Source organism: Schistocerca serialis, chromosome 9 (genome assembly GCF_023864345.2).
Source record: "Schistocerca serialis cubense isolate TAMUIC-IGC-003099 chromosome 9, iqSchSeri2.2, whole genome shotgun sequence".
Classification (NCBI taxonomy): Eukaryota; Metazoa; Arthropoda; class Insecta; order Orthoptera; family Acrididae; genus Schistocerca; species Schistocerca serialis.
Window position 1 is genome coordinate 30,001 of NC_064646.1, and position 16,561 is coordinate 46,561.

Consider the following 16,561-nt stretch of genomic DNA (forward strand, 5'->3'; position numbering starts at 1 on the left):
TAACCTAACCTAACCTAACCTAACCTAACCTAACCTAACCTAACCTAACCTAACCTAACCTAACCTAACCTAACCTAACCCAACCCAACCTAACCTAACCCAACCTAACCTAACCTAATCTAACCTAACCTAACTTAACCTAACCTAACCTAACCTAACCTAACCTAACCTAACCTAACCTAACCAACCTAACCTAACCTAACCTAACCTAACCTAACCCAACCTAACCTAACCTAACCTAACCCAACCTAACCTAACCCAACCTAACCTAACCTAACCCAACCTAACCTAACCTAACCCAACCTAACCTAACCTAACCCAACCTAACCTAACCCAACCCAACCTAACCTAACCCAACCCAACCTAACCTAACCCAACCTAACCCAACCTAACCCAACCCAACCTAACCTAACCTAACCTAACTTAACCTAACCTAACCTAACCCAACCTAACCTAACCTAACCCAACCTAACCTAACCTAACCTAACCTAACCTAACCTAACCTAACCTAACCTAGCCCAACCTAACCCAACCTAACCCAATCTAACCCAACCTAACCCAACCTAACCTAACCTAACCTAACCTAACCTTCTGAGAAGGACTGGCAAAGCCATGGCTGGCCAGTTATTGGCTCACATACCTCGGACATATGAAGTTTGGCACGTCATGGCTGGCCCTGCTGTATATGTACAGTCTCCACTGATCCGTATTTTTCATTTCCACTGTCTTCTCTCTCTTTCACTCCCATGGCTTCTGTCTCCATCCCTCTCTCTTTCTCTTTTACTGCCAGTATTTCTCAGTCACCAACACTACCTCCTCTCTCTTTGACTCCCACTGATACTGTCCTATCTCTCTCTCTCTCTCTCTCTCTCTCCACCCCCCCCTCCCAGCCACCTTGCCCCTGCTCTCCCCACCCCCCACACACACACTCACTTTTTCACTGCCCCTTTTTTTCTCCCACCATCACTGTATCCCTCCACTTTCTCTCCCATTGGCTCCCTTTCAGCACAAAAAAAGCATGAATATGTTTGTTCGCCAACATTTTCAGTGAGGAAGGTGGAATGAGGATTGACACAGCTAATTCACCACTTCTCTGTCAGACTCTTTTAAAGAATAACATATTCACCTTATTTGTGCTCTGGCAGGAGCATTTTTCTGCTGTTTCCCTTCTTTTCCCAGCTTCAGCAGGGTAAGCTGCTTATATAGACCAAATTCTATAGCTCAATAAAGTTTCAACAGTTTATTTATCTACTTCATCACATTTATACAGGGTGAGTCATGATGGGAGGTATTCCTTAGGTTATTTGGAACAGAAAACGTAAATAAAGTAATGGGATCAGATCTGTAATTAAGGAGCTACAGTAATTGAAAAACTCAGGAAAATGGCAGAAAAAAACTTTTATTGTAGGATTTCACTATCAAAAATGCACGTAATAATTACTTTAAACAATTTTGTAGCAGTCTCTTGCATTCAGAGTGGATTTAAAGCAGGTGTTCAAAATTTTGTCCCTGCATTTGAAGACAAAGATTCGCATGGGAATAAACCGCTCATTCCTTATTGACTTTGTGGCATCAAAAATGCATTGTATCAATTATTCTCGTGTTTCCACCCTAACTTGGTACTTGATGTCTTTCATCCACCCCCAGGTGCAGTAATCTAGGGGTGTTAAATCTGCGGATCTGGCACGCCAGTTGATAGGGCCCCCACGACCTATCCAGCGACGTGGGAATCGCTGATTAAGATAAGCTGTTACCACAAGGTGGAAGTGTGCAGGTGCCCCATCATGTTGGATGTACATGTGGCATCTTGTTTCCAGAGGAACATCTTCAAGAAGCTGCGGTAAGTCTTCTCGTAAAATATTACCGTACATCTGACCATTTAAATTTCCCATGAGAATAAACGGCCCCAGTAATTGGTCATACACAACACCACACTAGACATTGATACTGAATCTGCGTTGAAATCGAGATACTACTGTGGCATGGAGATTTTCGTCTGCCCAGACATACATGTTATGCATGCTGTTGATGCAATCTATTGTAGAGGTTGCCTCATCACTGAACATTATGAAGTGATAGCACTGCCGATTTCTTTTTAACCAGTTACAAAAGTGCAAACGGTTGGCACAATCAAATGTGGCTCTAAATGGAGAACTTTCTGCACATGAAAAGGATACAGTCCTTTCTCATGAAGAATCCTACATACCTTAGATTGTGAAAAGTTCAATTGGGTAGCTAGGAGTCTTGTACTTTAACGAGGACTGCACTCTACTGAATTAAGAATGTTTTCCTCTTCTTGAGTGTCATAATGTATTTTGGAGAGAATACGAATACTGGGAAGAGTACCATTTTCTAGCAATGTTTTGGCACTTGAAATTCTACAATCAGGATTACCGTCACAGAAGCCCAAAATGTACACCATCTCTCCATACTCCTGTGATGAAAACTTGTACGGCATTGCAAAGTGTACTGTACACAAGAGACAATAACAGTAAACAGTGACTGCAGTATCAGCAAAGTGGTTGTTATGCAAATGTACCACTCACTGCACATGTCGACCTAAGACTGATCGTGTGTCCTGTGAACACAAGTGTAGCGCTCCATACACCGTGACATGTTTCAGAACTCTGTTGTAGCTCCTTAATTATGAACCTGATCACATTACCCTATTTACATTTTTTGTTCCAAATAACCTTAGGAATAACCTCCAGCAACTGAGGGAAAACCTCGTGACTCGCCCTGTATAGTTTGAAACATTTGAACAACAAGTGAGTACACATAATATAAGATCAACACAAAATTGTTTGCTTTACATTTTTTCCAGGTACTTTGCTCATTGATTACAATAATTCACGGAAAATGCCTGGCTTATGATTATTATCTCGAAAGAGTAAAAATGGTTTCTTGAGATTTATCAGGAATTAGGCAGAAAAAATGGTACTTTTATACACAGCCTATGGGTTTTCACTGCCAAAGACCACACCTAATGCAAAAGAAGCAACCAAGTTGCTCAATTTGCTTGGGCTGGAGGAAGTGTATAAGGTTTAAAATTTTGACACTACACTTAGGGTAGCTACAGTAAGCCTGTTCTTCCAATAGGTATGCAAATGGTCGCAAGATCAATAGCTATCCAAAACACTTGACTCTTTACCTCTGTGATCAATAGAAACTGAGATATGACGCCTGAAAAATCTCACTTTCATGCATGGCTTATTGGAATATGGTTCTACAAGTGTCACATGTGTTACTCTTGCTGTTTCTGATTATGTTATCCACTGATAATGGCCACAAGCACCGGCAAAACATTGTGAGATACTGCAAGTGTTGGCCTAAACATGTGAAAAGCCCTCATAGTTAATAAGTTAATCTTCTTTATAAATATTCAAGCTTAGTTTGATTACCTTTCTTAAGGGGAGATTGTGGCAGAAATCATAAAAAATATGAAAAACTTTTTTATTTGCTCATTTGAAAAGTAAATGTAACTGAGATTATTATCCCAAATTTTTTGTTTGGAATTCAACCTACAAATGGTATAAAAAAAATTAAAACCATAAGCAGTGTAATGCTTTTCACGGTACCCAGTAGAGGAAAAATTTCCTTGCTCAGTTTTGCCTGTGAATATGGAAAATATAGCTTTAGAAGGGTGTAATTTTTGTATACAACATAGCAGTGTTGTATAGAAAGCTGTGGAGCCATTTTGTGGTTCAAGCAGTGTGGTATAGTAGGCTATGGAGCTCTGTAAACAAGTTTTGTGCTGTTTAGTGGGATCTGAGTGAAGTTGGATTTATTGTGTCATTCTTTGTGCTTGGTTAAATATATTGATGGTTTTTACATGCCTATGCCCAGTAAAGTATTTAAAAACTGTGGCCAGTCCCATATTTCCAATATAAAGTGTAAAACTGATGTTGAGTTTAGAGGCGGACCTGCAGATGCAAACATCAGCTTGTCTCCAAGTTCATCTGTTCCAGTGATGGGACGGAAGGTCTTTGCGGAAGTATGGAGTAAGATAAACACAGATGGAGACTCAAGTGCTTTCAAGAATGTAACTGAGAGTCAGCCCTATGGAGAAGACTGCACTATTGAAAAACTGGAGTGCTTAGGCTCCATTCAGAAGAGGATGGGTGGACGACTCAGAAGACTTGTTACAGAAAATAAAGGCAAGCTACTAGAGGATGGGAAACCACTGGGGGTGGGGGTGATGGGGGGGGGGGACAGACTAACAAAGAAGTGAACTGACAGCCTGCAAGTCTACTATGGTGCCGCAATTAGAAATAACCTCACAGATTTGGATAGTATGAGGAAGGCAGTATGGGCCATTTGGTTTCATTACTTGTCAACAGACACTAAACATCAATATGGAATACATTCTAACAAATGGTGCAAATTTCTGAAAAGCAAGGAACATGCAAATGGTTACAGCCATAAAAATAACCTTCCCTAAGGGGTTGCAAAAGCCATTACACCAACTTTTCGAGCACTGGCTTCACCAGAACGAAACATGTCTGCATGGCAAAAAGTAGAACCCAAATGAAAGTTTCAATGCTCTTTTTTTTTCTTTTTTTTTTTTGGAAGAGATCAAAGACTGTGTTTGTTTCCAGTTTGGCAGTGAGAATTTCTGCTTTGGAAGCTGCAGCAGTGTTTAATGATAGGAATGTGGCAATAACTCACAGCCTTCGCTAGTTGGGCTTTATACCTGATGTCTTCACTGAGCAGATACTGTGGATCATCAATGAGCCACGAATCGTGAAGGTGGAGACCTCAGTACAGAACATAGAAAAAATGGCTACGCAAAGGAGCAGAGGAGCTAAAAGAGATGCAGAGAATGATGAGGAAGAACTGGAATATTGTTATGGCCAAAGGTATGATTAAGAAATTTTTGAAACATTTCATCCAAACTTTAAAATGATTTTTCTGCAACTTAAGATTTTCTCCTTTCAGGAAAAGATATATCAGAAACTATTGGAACGATTTTGATTAAATTTGGCACACCTATTCTTTTACACAGAAGCAATATCTGAGTGGAACAAAATTTTAATCTAGACATTACAAACAGTTTTATGGTTGATAATATATGGAAAATTTGTCCGTAAAAAATGTTCAAATCCAAGATATCATAGAAAATGATACAAATAATTTACGAAAATGTTACTGCACTTAATTGTATATTTATTAGTGTAGATATGTGATATCTTTACTTTACCATAGAAAAAATGGTCAAATTTGTCTGTAAATAATGAAAAAGAGTACCTTAAAATATGTTGTTGTTGTTGTGGTCTTCAGTCCTGAGACTGGTTTGATGCAGCTCTCCATGCTACTCTATCCTGTGCAAGCCTCTTCATCTCCCAGTACCCACTGCAACCTACATCCTTCTGAATCTGCTTAGTGTATTGATCTCTTGGTCTCCCTCTACGATTTTTACCCTCCACGCTGCCCTCCAATGCTAAATTTGTGATCCCTTGATGCCTCAAAACATGTCCTACCAACCGATCCCTTCTTCTAGTCAAGTTGTGCCACAAACTTCTCTTCTCCCCAATCCTATTCAATACCTCCTCATTAGTTACGTGATCTACCCACCTTATCTTCAGCATTCTTCTGTAGCACCACATTTCGAAAGCTTCTATTCTCTTCTTGTCCAAACTGGTTATCGTCCATGTTTCACTTCCATACATGGCTACACTCCATACAAATACTTTCAGATACAACTTCCTGACACTTAAATCTATACTCGATGTTAACAAATTTCTCTTCTTCAGAAACGATTTCCTTGCCATTGCCAGTCTACATTTTATATCCTCTCTACTTCGACCATCATCAGTTATTTTACTCCCTAAATAGCAAAACTCCTTTACTACGTTAAGTGTCTGATTTCCTAATCTAATCCCCTCAGCATCACCGGATTTAATTTGACTACATTCCATTATCCTCGTTTTGCTTTTGTTGATGTTCATCTTATATCCTCCTTTCAAGACACTGTCCATTCCGTTCAACTGCTCTTCCAAGTCCTTTGCTGTCTCTGACAGAATTACAATGTCATCGGCGAACCTCAAAGTTTTTACTTCTTTTCCATGAATTTTAATACCTACTCCGAATTTTTCTTTTGTTTCCTTTACTGCTTGCTCAATATACAGATTGAATAACATCGGGGAGAGGCTACAACCCTGTCTCACTCCTTTCCCAACCACTGCTTCCCTTTCATGCCCCTCGACTCTTATAACTGCCATCTGGTTTCTGTACAAATTGTAAATGGCCTTTCGCTCCCTGTATTTTACCCCTGCCACCTTCAGAATTTGAAAGCGAGTATTCCAGTTACCGTTGTCAAATGCTTTCTCTAAGTCTACAAATGCTAGAAACGTAGGTTTGCCTTTTCTTAATCTTTCTTCTAAGATAAGTCGTAAGGTTAGTACTGCCTCACGTGTTCCAACATTTCTACGGAATCCAAACTGATCTTCCCCGAGGTCCGCTTCTACCAGTTTTTCCATTCGTCTGTGAAGAATTCGCGTTAGTATTTTGCAGCTGTGACTTATTAAACTGATAGTTCGGTAATTTTCACATTTGTCAACACCTGCTTTCTTTGGGATAGGAATTATTATATTCTTCTTGAAGTCTGTGGGTATTTCGCCTGTATCATACATCTTGCTCACCAGATGGTAGAGTTTTGTCATGACTGGCTCTCCCAAGGCCGTCAGTAGTTCTAATGGAATGTTATCTACTCCCGGGGCCTTGTTTCGACTCAGGTCTTTCAGTGCTCTGTCAAACTCTTCACGCAGTATCTTATCTCCCATTTCATCTTCATCTACATCCTCTTCCATTTCCATAATATTGTTCTCAAGTACATCGCCCTTGTATAAACCCTCTATATACTCCTTCCACCTTTCTGCCTTCCCTTCTTTGCTTAGAACTGGGTTGCCATTTGAGCTCTTGATATTCATACAAGTGGTTCTCTTCTCTCCAAAGGTCTCTTTAATTTTCCTGTAGGCAGTATCTATCTTACCCCTAGTGAGACAAGCCTCCACATCCTTACATTTGTCCTCTAGCCATCCCTGCTTAGCCATTTTGCACTTCCTGTCGATCTCATTTTTGAGACGTTTGTATTCCATTTTGCCTGCTTCATTTACTGCATTTTTATATTTTCTCCTTTCATCAATTAAATTCAATATTTCTTCTGTTACCCAAGGATTTCTATTAGCCCTCGTCTTTTTACCTACTTGATCGTCTGCTGCCTTCACTACTTCATCCCTCAGAGCTACCCATTCTTCTTCTACTGTATTTCTTTCCCCCATTCCTGTCAATTGTTCCCTTATGCTATCCCTGAAACTCTGTACAACCTCTGGTTCTTTCAGATTATCCAGGTCCCATCTCCTTAAATTCCTGCCTTTTTGCAGTTTCTTCAGTTTCAATCTGCAGTTCATAACCAATAGATTGTGGTCAGAATCCACATCTGCCCCTGGAAATGTCTTACAATTTAAAACCTGGTTCCTAAATCTCTGTCTTACCATTATGTAATCTATCTGATACCTTTTAATATCTCCAGGATTCTTCCAGGTATACAACCTTCTTTCATGATTCTTGAACCAAGTGTTAGCTATGATTAAGTTATGCTCTGTGCAAAATTCTATAAGGCGGCTTCTTCTTTCATTTCTTCCCCCCAATCCATATTCACCTACTATGTTTCCTTCTCTCCCTTTTCCTACTGACGAATTCCAGTCACCCATGACTATTAAATTTTCGTCTCCCTTCACTACCTGAATAATTTCTTTTATCTCGTCATACATTTCATCAATTTCTTCATCATCTGCAGAGCTAGTTGGCATATAAACTTGTACTACTGTAGTAGGCATGGGCGTTGTGTCTATCTTGGCCAAAATAATGCGTTCACTATGCTGTTTGTAGTAGCTAACCCGCACTGCTATTTGATTTTGTATTTATAACCCTGTAATCACCTGACCAAAAGTCTTGTTCCTCCAGCCACCGAACTTCACTAATTCCCACTATATCTAACTTTAACCTATCCATTTCCCTTTTTAAATTTTCTAACCTACCTGCCCGATCAAGTGATCTGACATTCCACACTCCGATCCGTAGAATGCCAGTTTTCTTTCTCCTGATAACGACGTCTTCCTGAGTAGTCCCCACCCGGAGATCCGAATGGGGGACTAATTTACCTCCGGAATATTTTACCCAAGAGGACGCCATCATCATTTAATCATACAGTAAAGCTGCATGTCCTCGGGAGATATTACGGCTGTAGTTTCCCCTTGCTTTCAGCCGTTCGCAGTACCAGCACAGCAAGGCCGTTTTGGTTAATGTTACAAGGCCAGATCAGTCAATCATCCAGACTGTTGCCCCTGCAACTACTGAAAAGGCTGCTGCCCCTCTTCAGGAACCACATGTTTGTCTGGCCTCTCAACAGATACCCCTCCGTTGTGGTTGCACCTACGGTACGGCCATCTGTATCGCTGAGGCACGCAAGCCTCCCCACCAACGGCAAGGTCCATGGTTCATGGGGGGGACCTTAAAATAACAATGTAACAAAAAATTCGAAATTCTCTCACAGCATTAACATTTTATTAAAAGTTCTGTAAAAATTATTTGAAGTTTATTGCATCCGTAAACGTAAGTATGCTCAATTTCAGTGAGATTGAACAGAAAATGAGAGAGAGAGAGATTTACAAGGATATCAGTGCAAGACTGCCACCATCTCTCCTTAAACACTCATGTCAACCTGCATACCAAAATGAGCATTGTTGAATATTGGTCAAATGATAGGAACGAAACATCAGTTATATACTAACAAGAGTATAATGGTGATACTAACTTGAGATCTGCGAAGCAATGATGTTTTGCCACAAGCAGGTTGCTTAGAGATGATGTTCTGTAGTGTAGTGTCTAGAGTTGGTGCCAAACATTCTTGCACTGGAGCTCCAGCCTCCACCTCAAGCTGTAGAGACAAAAATGTGAATGGATTAAAGTGATCTAAAAAAATATTACAGCAAAAATTATACTTTCAGTTTAAACAGAGTATGGAAAATACCCCAATAGCAACATTCATGTTGAGAGTGTCTTCATTTGGAGAACAGCCTCCATTCAAGCAGCACAAAATGAAATTTTTGTTCCTATAGGTTTAATGAATACATTTATCCATGACTTAATATAGCAAAATAAAATAAATGCAATTTAAAAATGGAATGATATAAAAACAACAGGTTGGACAGCAATGTCTATCCAAGCAAAGGAACAATAATCGTGCAGAGAACATGGCTTTTAATTTCACACATTATCATTAGAATTTGTGGCCACTAGAACTGTTGACAGACAATACACAGTTTATTCTGCTGATTCTATATTCTCTTGAATGAGATGATCCTAGGTGTCAATGGGCTCAGTCAGAGTCTTTCTTTGCAATTATTTTTGTTTCAAAATTTTAAACATGGCTGAAGCACCAACTGTTAAATCTTCATGGTAAATGATAACAGCCAAACAGTTGCAGGATAAAGATTTATTGAAATTCTTGACCACGGTTTCTGTATATCTAAATATACCTTCATCAGAAGGTCTGTCTGCCTGTCTGCAACTCAATGCCTCCTGATGTGTACCAATCTATCCATTCCATATTGTTAAACAATGAAAAATTCACGATGGAATGTAACAATGTTATGAAAAAGAAGTTGCTACTCACCATATAGCGGAGATGCTAAGTCACAAGTAGGCACAACAAAAAGACTGTCACAAATAAATAAAGCTTTCGGCCATTAAGGCCTTAATCAACAATAGACACAGATACACACACACACACACACACACACACACACGCACACACACACACACACACAACTGCAGTCTCAGGCAACTGAAAAAATACTGAGCAGCAACACCAGTGCATCATAGGAGTGGCGACTGGGTGGGGGTAAGGAGGAGGCTGGGGAGGGAAGGGGGAGGTATAGTATTGTGGGATGGTGGACAGTGAAGTGCTGCAGGTTAGGCGGAGGGCCGTGGAGGAGTGATGAGTGGGGAGGGGGGGGGGGGGGGACTAGTGGAAAAAGAGAGAAGTAAAAAGACTGGGTGTGATTGTGGAATGACGGCTGTGTAGTGCTGGAATGAGAACAGGAAAGTATAACTTGTGGATATTTTGTGATATTGTTCAATAATACACTGTATGTAATTATTTTGTATGGAGATTTTCGTATGGTCAGTTCACCTAAGTATAAATTTGAAGAGGGGGGAAAATGTGTACTGCAGTTTTAATAAGGGTTTTTTTTTTTTTTTTTTTTTTTTTGCCTGTGTACATTTTACACCCAATTTCTGGTGTCACTTGTGGTCATTGAATTGCCTCATTTAGCTATTTCTAATATCCATATGGTCAATACAACGAGAGGGTGATGTGACAAAGCAAGCTGGGATAATTTTTACTTCCTTCTTGCTTTGCCATCTGCCTCCTTAAATTGGTTTTTTTCACTTGTAACTAATTACAATTAGCACACGAGTATAATCTGCATTTTCATAAAAGAGAAAGGTTGGCCCTACGTTTTAAGGAATATAACACCAGATCTAATGTTGTGCTTAGTTTTATGTACGTAATTGATTTTCTAATTTATTTTGACTATTCCTAGTTAATACTTTCATTATAGGGTGATATCAGTAATTGTTTCATAACTTAAACTCTATTGTTGACATTGTTGTTGTTGTTGTGGTCTTCAGTCCAGAGACTGGTTTGATTCAGCTCTTCAAGTTACTCTATCCTGTGCTAGCTTCTTTATCTCCCAGTACCTACTGCAACCTACATCCTTCTGAATCTGCTTAGTGTACTCATCTCTTGGTCTCCCTCTACGATTTTTACTCTCCACACTGCCCTCCAATACTAAATTGGTGATTTCTTGATGCCTCAGAACATGTCCTACAAACTGACCCCTTCTTCTGATCAAGTTGTGCCACAAGTTTCTCTCCTCCTCAATTCTATTCAGTACCTCCTCATTACTTATGTGATCTATCCATCTAATCTTCAGCATTCTTCTGTAGCACCACATTTTGAAAGCATCTATTCTCTTCTTGTCTAAACTATTTATCGTCCATATTTCACTTCCATACATGGCTACACTCCACACAAATACTTTCGGAAATGATTTCCTGACACTTAAATCTCCACTCAATGTTAACAAATATCTCTTCTTTAGAAACGCTTTCCTTGCCATTGCCAGTCTACATTTTATATCCTCTCTACTTTGACAATCATCAGTTACTTTGCTCTCCAAATACCAAAACCAGTCTACTACTTTAAGTGTCTCATTTCCTAATCTAATTTCCTCAACATCACCCGATTTAATTCTACTACATTCCACTATCCTCATTTCGCTTTTGTTGATGTTCATCTGTATATCTTCCTTTCAAGACACTGTCCATTCCGTTCAACTGCTCGTCCGATGTACAACAAATATAAATTCTGTATTAATTGTAAACATTTGGATGAACAACTAACAGTATTCTTAAAGGATCTATTTGGCTCTATTCAAAAACATGTTAGCAAAACCAGCTCTCAATTAATTCCCAAGCAATTTTCAGTTTTGTCAAAAGTGTTGGACACATGGCTTCATCACATCAGTCAAAAAATTTTACCTAAGGCTGTTTTAAGTTTCATAGATTTTGATGAAGTACTGATGACTTTCCTATATTTTGCTGTGTATTCATCCATTGTTTCTTGAATGATCGGTCCAAAACAGCCAGTAGTCTCTTGCAAGCATACATACACTGTTGGCAACAACTTTCCAGAAAGGGTTATAGTGTTCTGCACCGTGTACGAGTGGATTACTTTGTTCATATTCTGTTGTTTCACAAGAACTGCTTTTTCCTCTAAGTGGTCCACTGTTTTATCAGTGTCGATGACAAAATCCTTGTCATAACTTGTGATAAGAGCTGAACCAGGACTCAAAACTTGTCTGCTGCAGCAAGTGTTTCTTTAGTAGTGGCAGTTTCACTGTATGATATAAATTTTGTAATTTTCATCTGACAAAAACTTACGCTTTCATTTGAACACTCTAACCTACATTTCCAAGGCTTTGAATTCCAAATTTGGCATTTGACTCATAGTAGCAAGAGGCCACTGTTGTAAGTTCCTTGTGGCTACTTGTTGGTTGTAACTCAGCACTTCTATGAAGGAATCATATGTCAAGATATTAATTGTGTTATACTTTCCCTTTCTGGATACCATTGTTTTCGATGAGTTGTTTTCAAATTTCTTTACATCTTATTTCATCTTCAATTAGCATGCTCCTTTTGTTTGCAGCCTCTTCAAATTCTACTTTGGACCTGTTTTTCCAGGATTAACCTTCAGTACTATGTAATCGAGTGGAACAAAATCTGGATCTTGTTTCATTTGCTTTCAATTGGTTTGTAGCCATGACCTGATGAAGAGTCACCCTTCACTTCTTCATATCAAATCAACTCCTCATCACACTCAAAAGTGTTCTCAGATAAAACTTCCGCTACTTTCTTGTGTATTTAGCTTCCAGTGTGAATGTATTCTTTGGTTATTACTGCACAACTTCCTGACGTGATTAGATTATTTTTGGCCAAAAGATTTAAGTTAAGCTGTTTCTAGTCATTGCTTCTGTGCTTTGCTGTGGATGCTAGCATCATGTCGCTTCTGTTCTTCTACCAGTGTTCCTGGGACTTTAATATTTTCACTTATACTATCTGACAATTTTGGTCAGTTCAATATTTTTCACAGTATTCTCACAGCATTCTCAAAAAATTGATGTCACTTGGTTGAGAGCTAACAGGTGAATGAATGGGCTCTGTAGCCATAGCTAGCTAGCATTGTCCCCAATGGCTGATGGGCCAGTTTTACCTGCACTGAGAACCTATTTCTTGCATGGAGCCACAGAATCTGCTCAAAAGTCAAAATTAAGCTAACAGAATACAGAGACAAGTGCACCATAATTATGTTCCCTTCTAGGAAAGTGTTTTCAATCCCAAATTTTCCTTCACCTTTCCTCTTCACATCTTTCATGAAAATATTAATAAATACAATATATTGAGCATTATTTCAGTTTATTTTGGTGTAAGTAATATTAAAGTTGAAAGTAAAGAAAAAAGATAAAATTATCCGCACAGGGACTCGACCCCACAACCCTCAGATTACAGTTCTGTACTCTTTCCGTTGCACTAACCATAGCATGGAAACTACACTAACATAAATTGCTCATGCTCATCCATCCCATGTGAAATTGCGTTTTCTAAACTCTTGGCCATCTGCAGCTTCCACTTCTGTTATTTCCATTTCTGGTCACGCCCTTCATATATCATAAGTCTGGACAAAATCGGTGATAACAAGTAGGTGTAGTCCCCTTATAAGTTATAAACAGTTCCCGGAAGTGTACGCATTATAAATCAGTAAAATAGGCAGGCAAAAGACATTGTAAATAGATAAAAAAGAGGCAATAGAGGCCAAGAAGGAAAACCTTAAAGTGTGCTTATTTATTTACTGCTCTGCACTATTTAGACAATCACACAATCGTATTGTGTATGTTAACATCTTGTAACTTCACAGTTTCAAACAAAATAGTAATTGTACTTGACAGAAAATGAAAAGTTTCTTGAAAGCCTATGTGTTACAACCATCCCTGTAGTATCCATTTGCTGCACACATGTATCACAGCCCTAACAATGTGTCCAGTGTGAATCAAAACCTCATATGAAAGCCCCAATTGGTAAAGACCAGTACTTCTGCTACATAAATACTCACTGACATGCTAATGTCCTTAATAGCAATAAAGTGAATTCGTGTAGTAGCTTTCACATTGATTTTGTCAGGTGTTTCAACTAAGCTTGCTGTTAAAGACTGCTGATCAAGCAATTGAAGGTGTAGTTGTGCCTATATGTGCATTGCCTTTCCGCTGTCTTAATCGCTTGTCCTGGTACACTGTGCTAACCAATTAAGATTTATTTGAGTGACTCTTACTGGCTGTTGTAATTTTTATGAACACTTGGATATGTGAAACAACAATATGGAAAGAATATTATGAAAAGGAAAGTTGCTACTCACCTTATAGCGGAGATGCTAAGTTGCAGATAGGCAAAACAAAAAGACTGTAACAAATAAATAAAGCTTTTGGCCATTAAGACCTTCATCAACAATACACACACACACACACACACACACACACACACACACACACACACACACACACACACACACACACACACCAGTGCGCGCGACCAGTCTCAGGCTACTGAAACCACACTGCGAGCAGCAGCACCAGCGCATTATGGGAATGGCGAGTGGGTGGGGATAAGGAGGAGGCTGGGGTGGGGAAGGGGGGTGGTATGGTGGGGGTGGCAGACAGTGAAGTGCTGCAGGTTAGACAGAGGGCTGGGGAGATGTGGGAGGGGGGGGGGGGAGTAGCAGAAAAGGAGAGAAGTAAAAAGACTGAGTGTGATGGTGGAATGATGGCTGTGTTGTGCTGGAATGGGACCGGGAAGGGGTTGGATGGGTGAGGAGAGCGACTAACGAATGTTGAGGCCAGGAGGGTTACGGGAACGTAGGATGTATTGCAGGGAGAGTTCCCACTTCCGCAATTCGGAAAAGCTGGTGTTGGTGGGAAGGCTCCATATGGCACAGGCTGTGAAGCAGCCATTGAAGTGAAGAATGTCGTGTTTTTTCCAGCGTGTTCAGAAAAAGGGTTGCCCACTTGTTTCTTGGCCTCAGTTTGTTGGTGGCCATTCAAGTGGACAGACAGCTTGTTGGTTGTCAAGATCACATAGAATGCAGCACAGTGGTTGCAGCTTAGCTTCTAGATACATTCCATTGTACATCATCAACTATCCTTGCCAATACTTGGTGAAATGATGCGTCACACTTGATTTACTGTCAATCTGTGCGATGAGAGAATCTTTTATGAATGTAAACCAAGTGCATTGTCCTGTAGGAACTTTAAAACAACCATGTGATCACAAAAGTGTGGCATTTGTAATGTGTGCAGGATGTTGATAAAATTACTGCTTTGTCTTTATGATTAATATCACCCCAGCGTGTGTAAATCACCAACTGTAAAATAAAGAAAGTATATAGTCAATCAACCACTTGTGGCAATGAGTATACTACAGCGCCCTTTGATATCATTCCTGTACTAGTTGTTTCTGTTTACATGTTAGCACCAAAATTGCATGTATTCAGAGTGTTGTCTGTCACACAGCTTGGTGTCCATATCTGTAGTGCTAAGGATGATATAAATTGATATCAATGGGACACTGCAAAAAGGAAGGGACTGTCACTATCAATTTGTTGTGTCTTCACAAGATACAGAACACTGTATGTTGCCTAGTCCACTACTGTCTGTTTACAGTGTGGTTGAGAGAGACCATTCTTACAAACAGTAAGTGTATGGTAACATTAAGGAACTAGCTATGATAGCAAGTTTATAAATAGCTAAAACAAAATTTATAGTGTATGTTCTAGACAAAGGCCATATGTTAAATTCTTCACGCAGCTAAGAACTGAAAGAATAGGTAAAAGAGACTTCTCAAAACATCAACATTCTTTTGATCAAGGAAATATATACATACATAAACACGAACAATATTTAGAAGGCAGTACATAATGACGTTTTACTGCATCTTTTAAATCCAGTTCTCCTTCCAAGTGCCAAATAGCACTCCAGACTATTTTTCTCCTTAAATACAGCTGACTTTACTGTTGATACAATTTTCACTAAAAATCACACAATCTAAATAATCTTTCTGCTAAAAGGTATTTACCTCCCCCAATGAACCATGGACCTTGCCGTTGGTGGGGAGGCTTGCGTGCCTCAACGATACAGATAGCCGTACCGTAGGTGCAACCACAATGGAGGGGTATCTGTTGAGAGGCCAAACAAACGTGTGGTTCCTGAAGAGGGGCAGCAGCCTTTTCAGTAGTTGCAGGAGCAACAGTCTGAACAGCTGAAAGCAAGGGGAAACTACAGCCGCAATTTTTCCCGAGGGCATGCAGCTTTACTGTATGGTTAAATGATGATGGCGTCCTCTTGGGTAAAATATTCCGGAGTTTAAATAGTCCCCCATTCGGATCTTTGGGTGGAGAGTACTCAAGAGGACGTCGTTATCAGGAGAAAGAAAACCGGCTCTCTACGGATCGGAGCGTGGAATGTCAGATCCCTTAATCGGGCAGGTAGGTTAGAAAATTTAAAAAGGGAAATGGATAGGTTAAAGTTAGATCTAGTGGGAATTAGTGAAGTTCGGTGGCAGGAGGAACAAGACTTCTGGTCAGGTGAATACAGGGTTATAAATACAAAATCAAATAGGGGTAATGCAGGAGTAGGTTTAATAATGAATAAAAAAAATAGGAGTGCGGGTAAGCTACTACAAACAGCATAGTGAACGTATTATTGTGGCCAAAATAGACACGAAGCCCAAGCCTACTACAGTAGTACAAGTTTATATGCCAACTAACTCTGCAGATGATGAAGAAATTGAAGAAATGTATGATGATATAAAAGAAATTATTCAGGTAGTGAAGGGAGACAAAAATTTAATAGTTATGGGTGACTGGAATTCGGCAGTAGGAAAAGGGAGA

At 39.6% G+C, this 16,561-nt stretch overlaps 1 protein-coding gene across 1 annotated transcript in view; it reads right to left on the bottom strand.

Annotated features, from left to right (window-relative positions):
* Window positions 1-8,792: 8,792 nt before the first annotated feature.
* Window positions 8,793-16,561, bottom strand: part of LOC126419866 (protein angel homolog 2-like) — a gene marked incomplete at its 3' end in the record, with an annotated part of 133,816 nt that continues 126,047 nt past the window's right edge. The window contains exon 7 of the mRNA XM_050087122.1: window positions 8,793-8,938. Coding sequence (XP_049943079.1) covers window positions 8,793-8,938 — 146 coding nt within the window. The remainder of the gene's footprint in view (window positions 8,939-16,561) is intronic.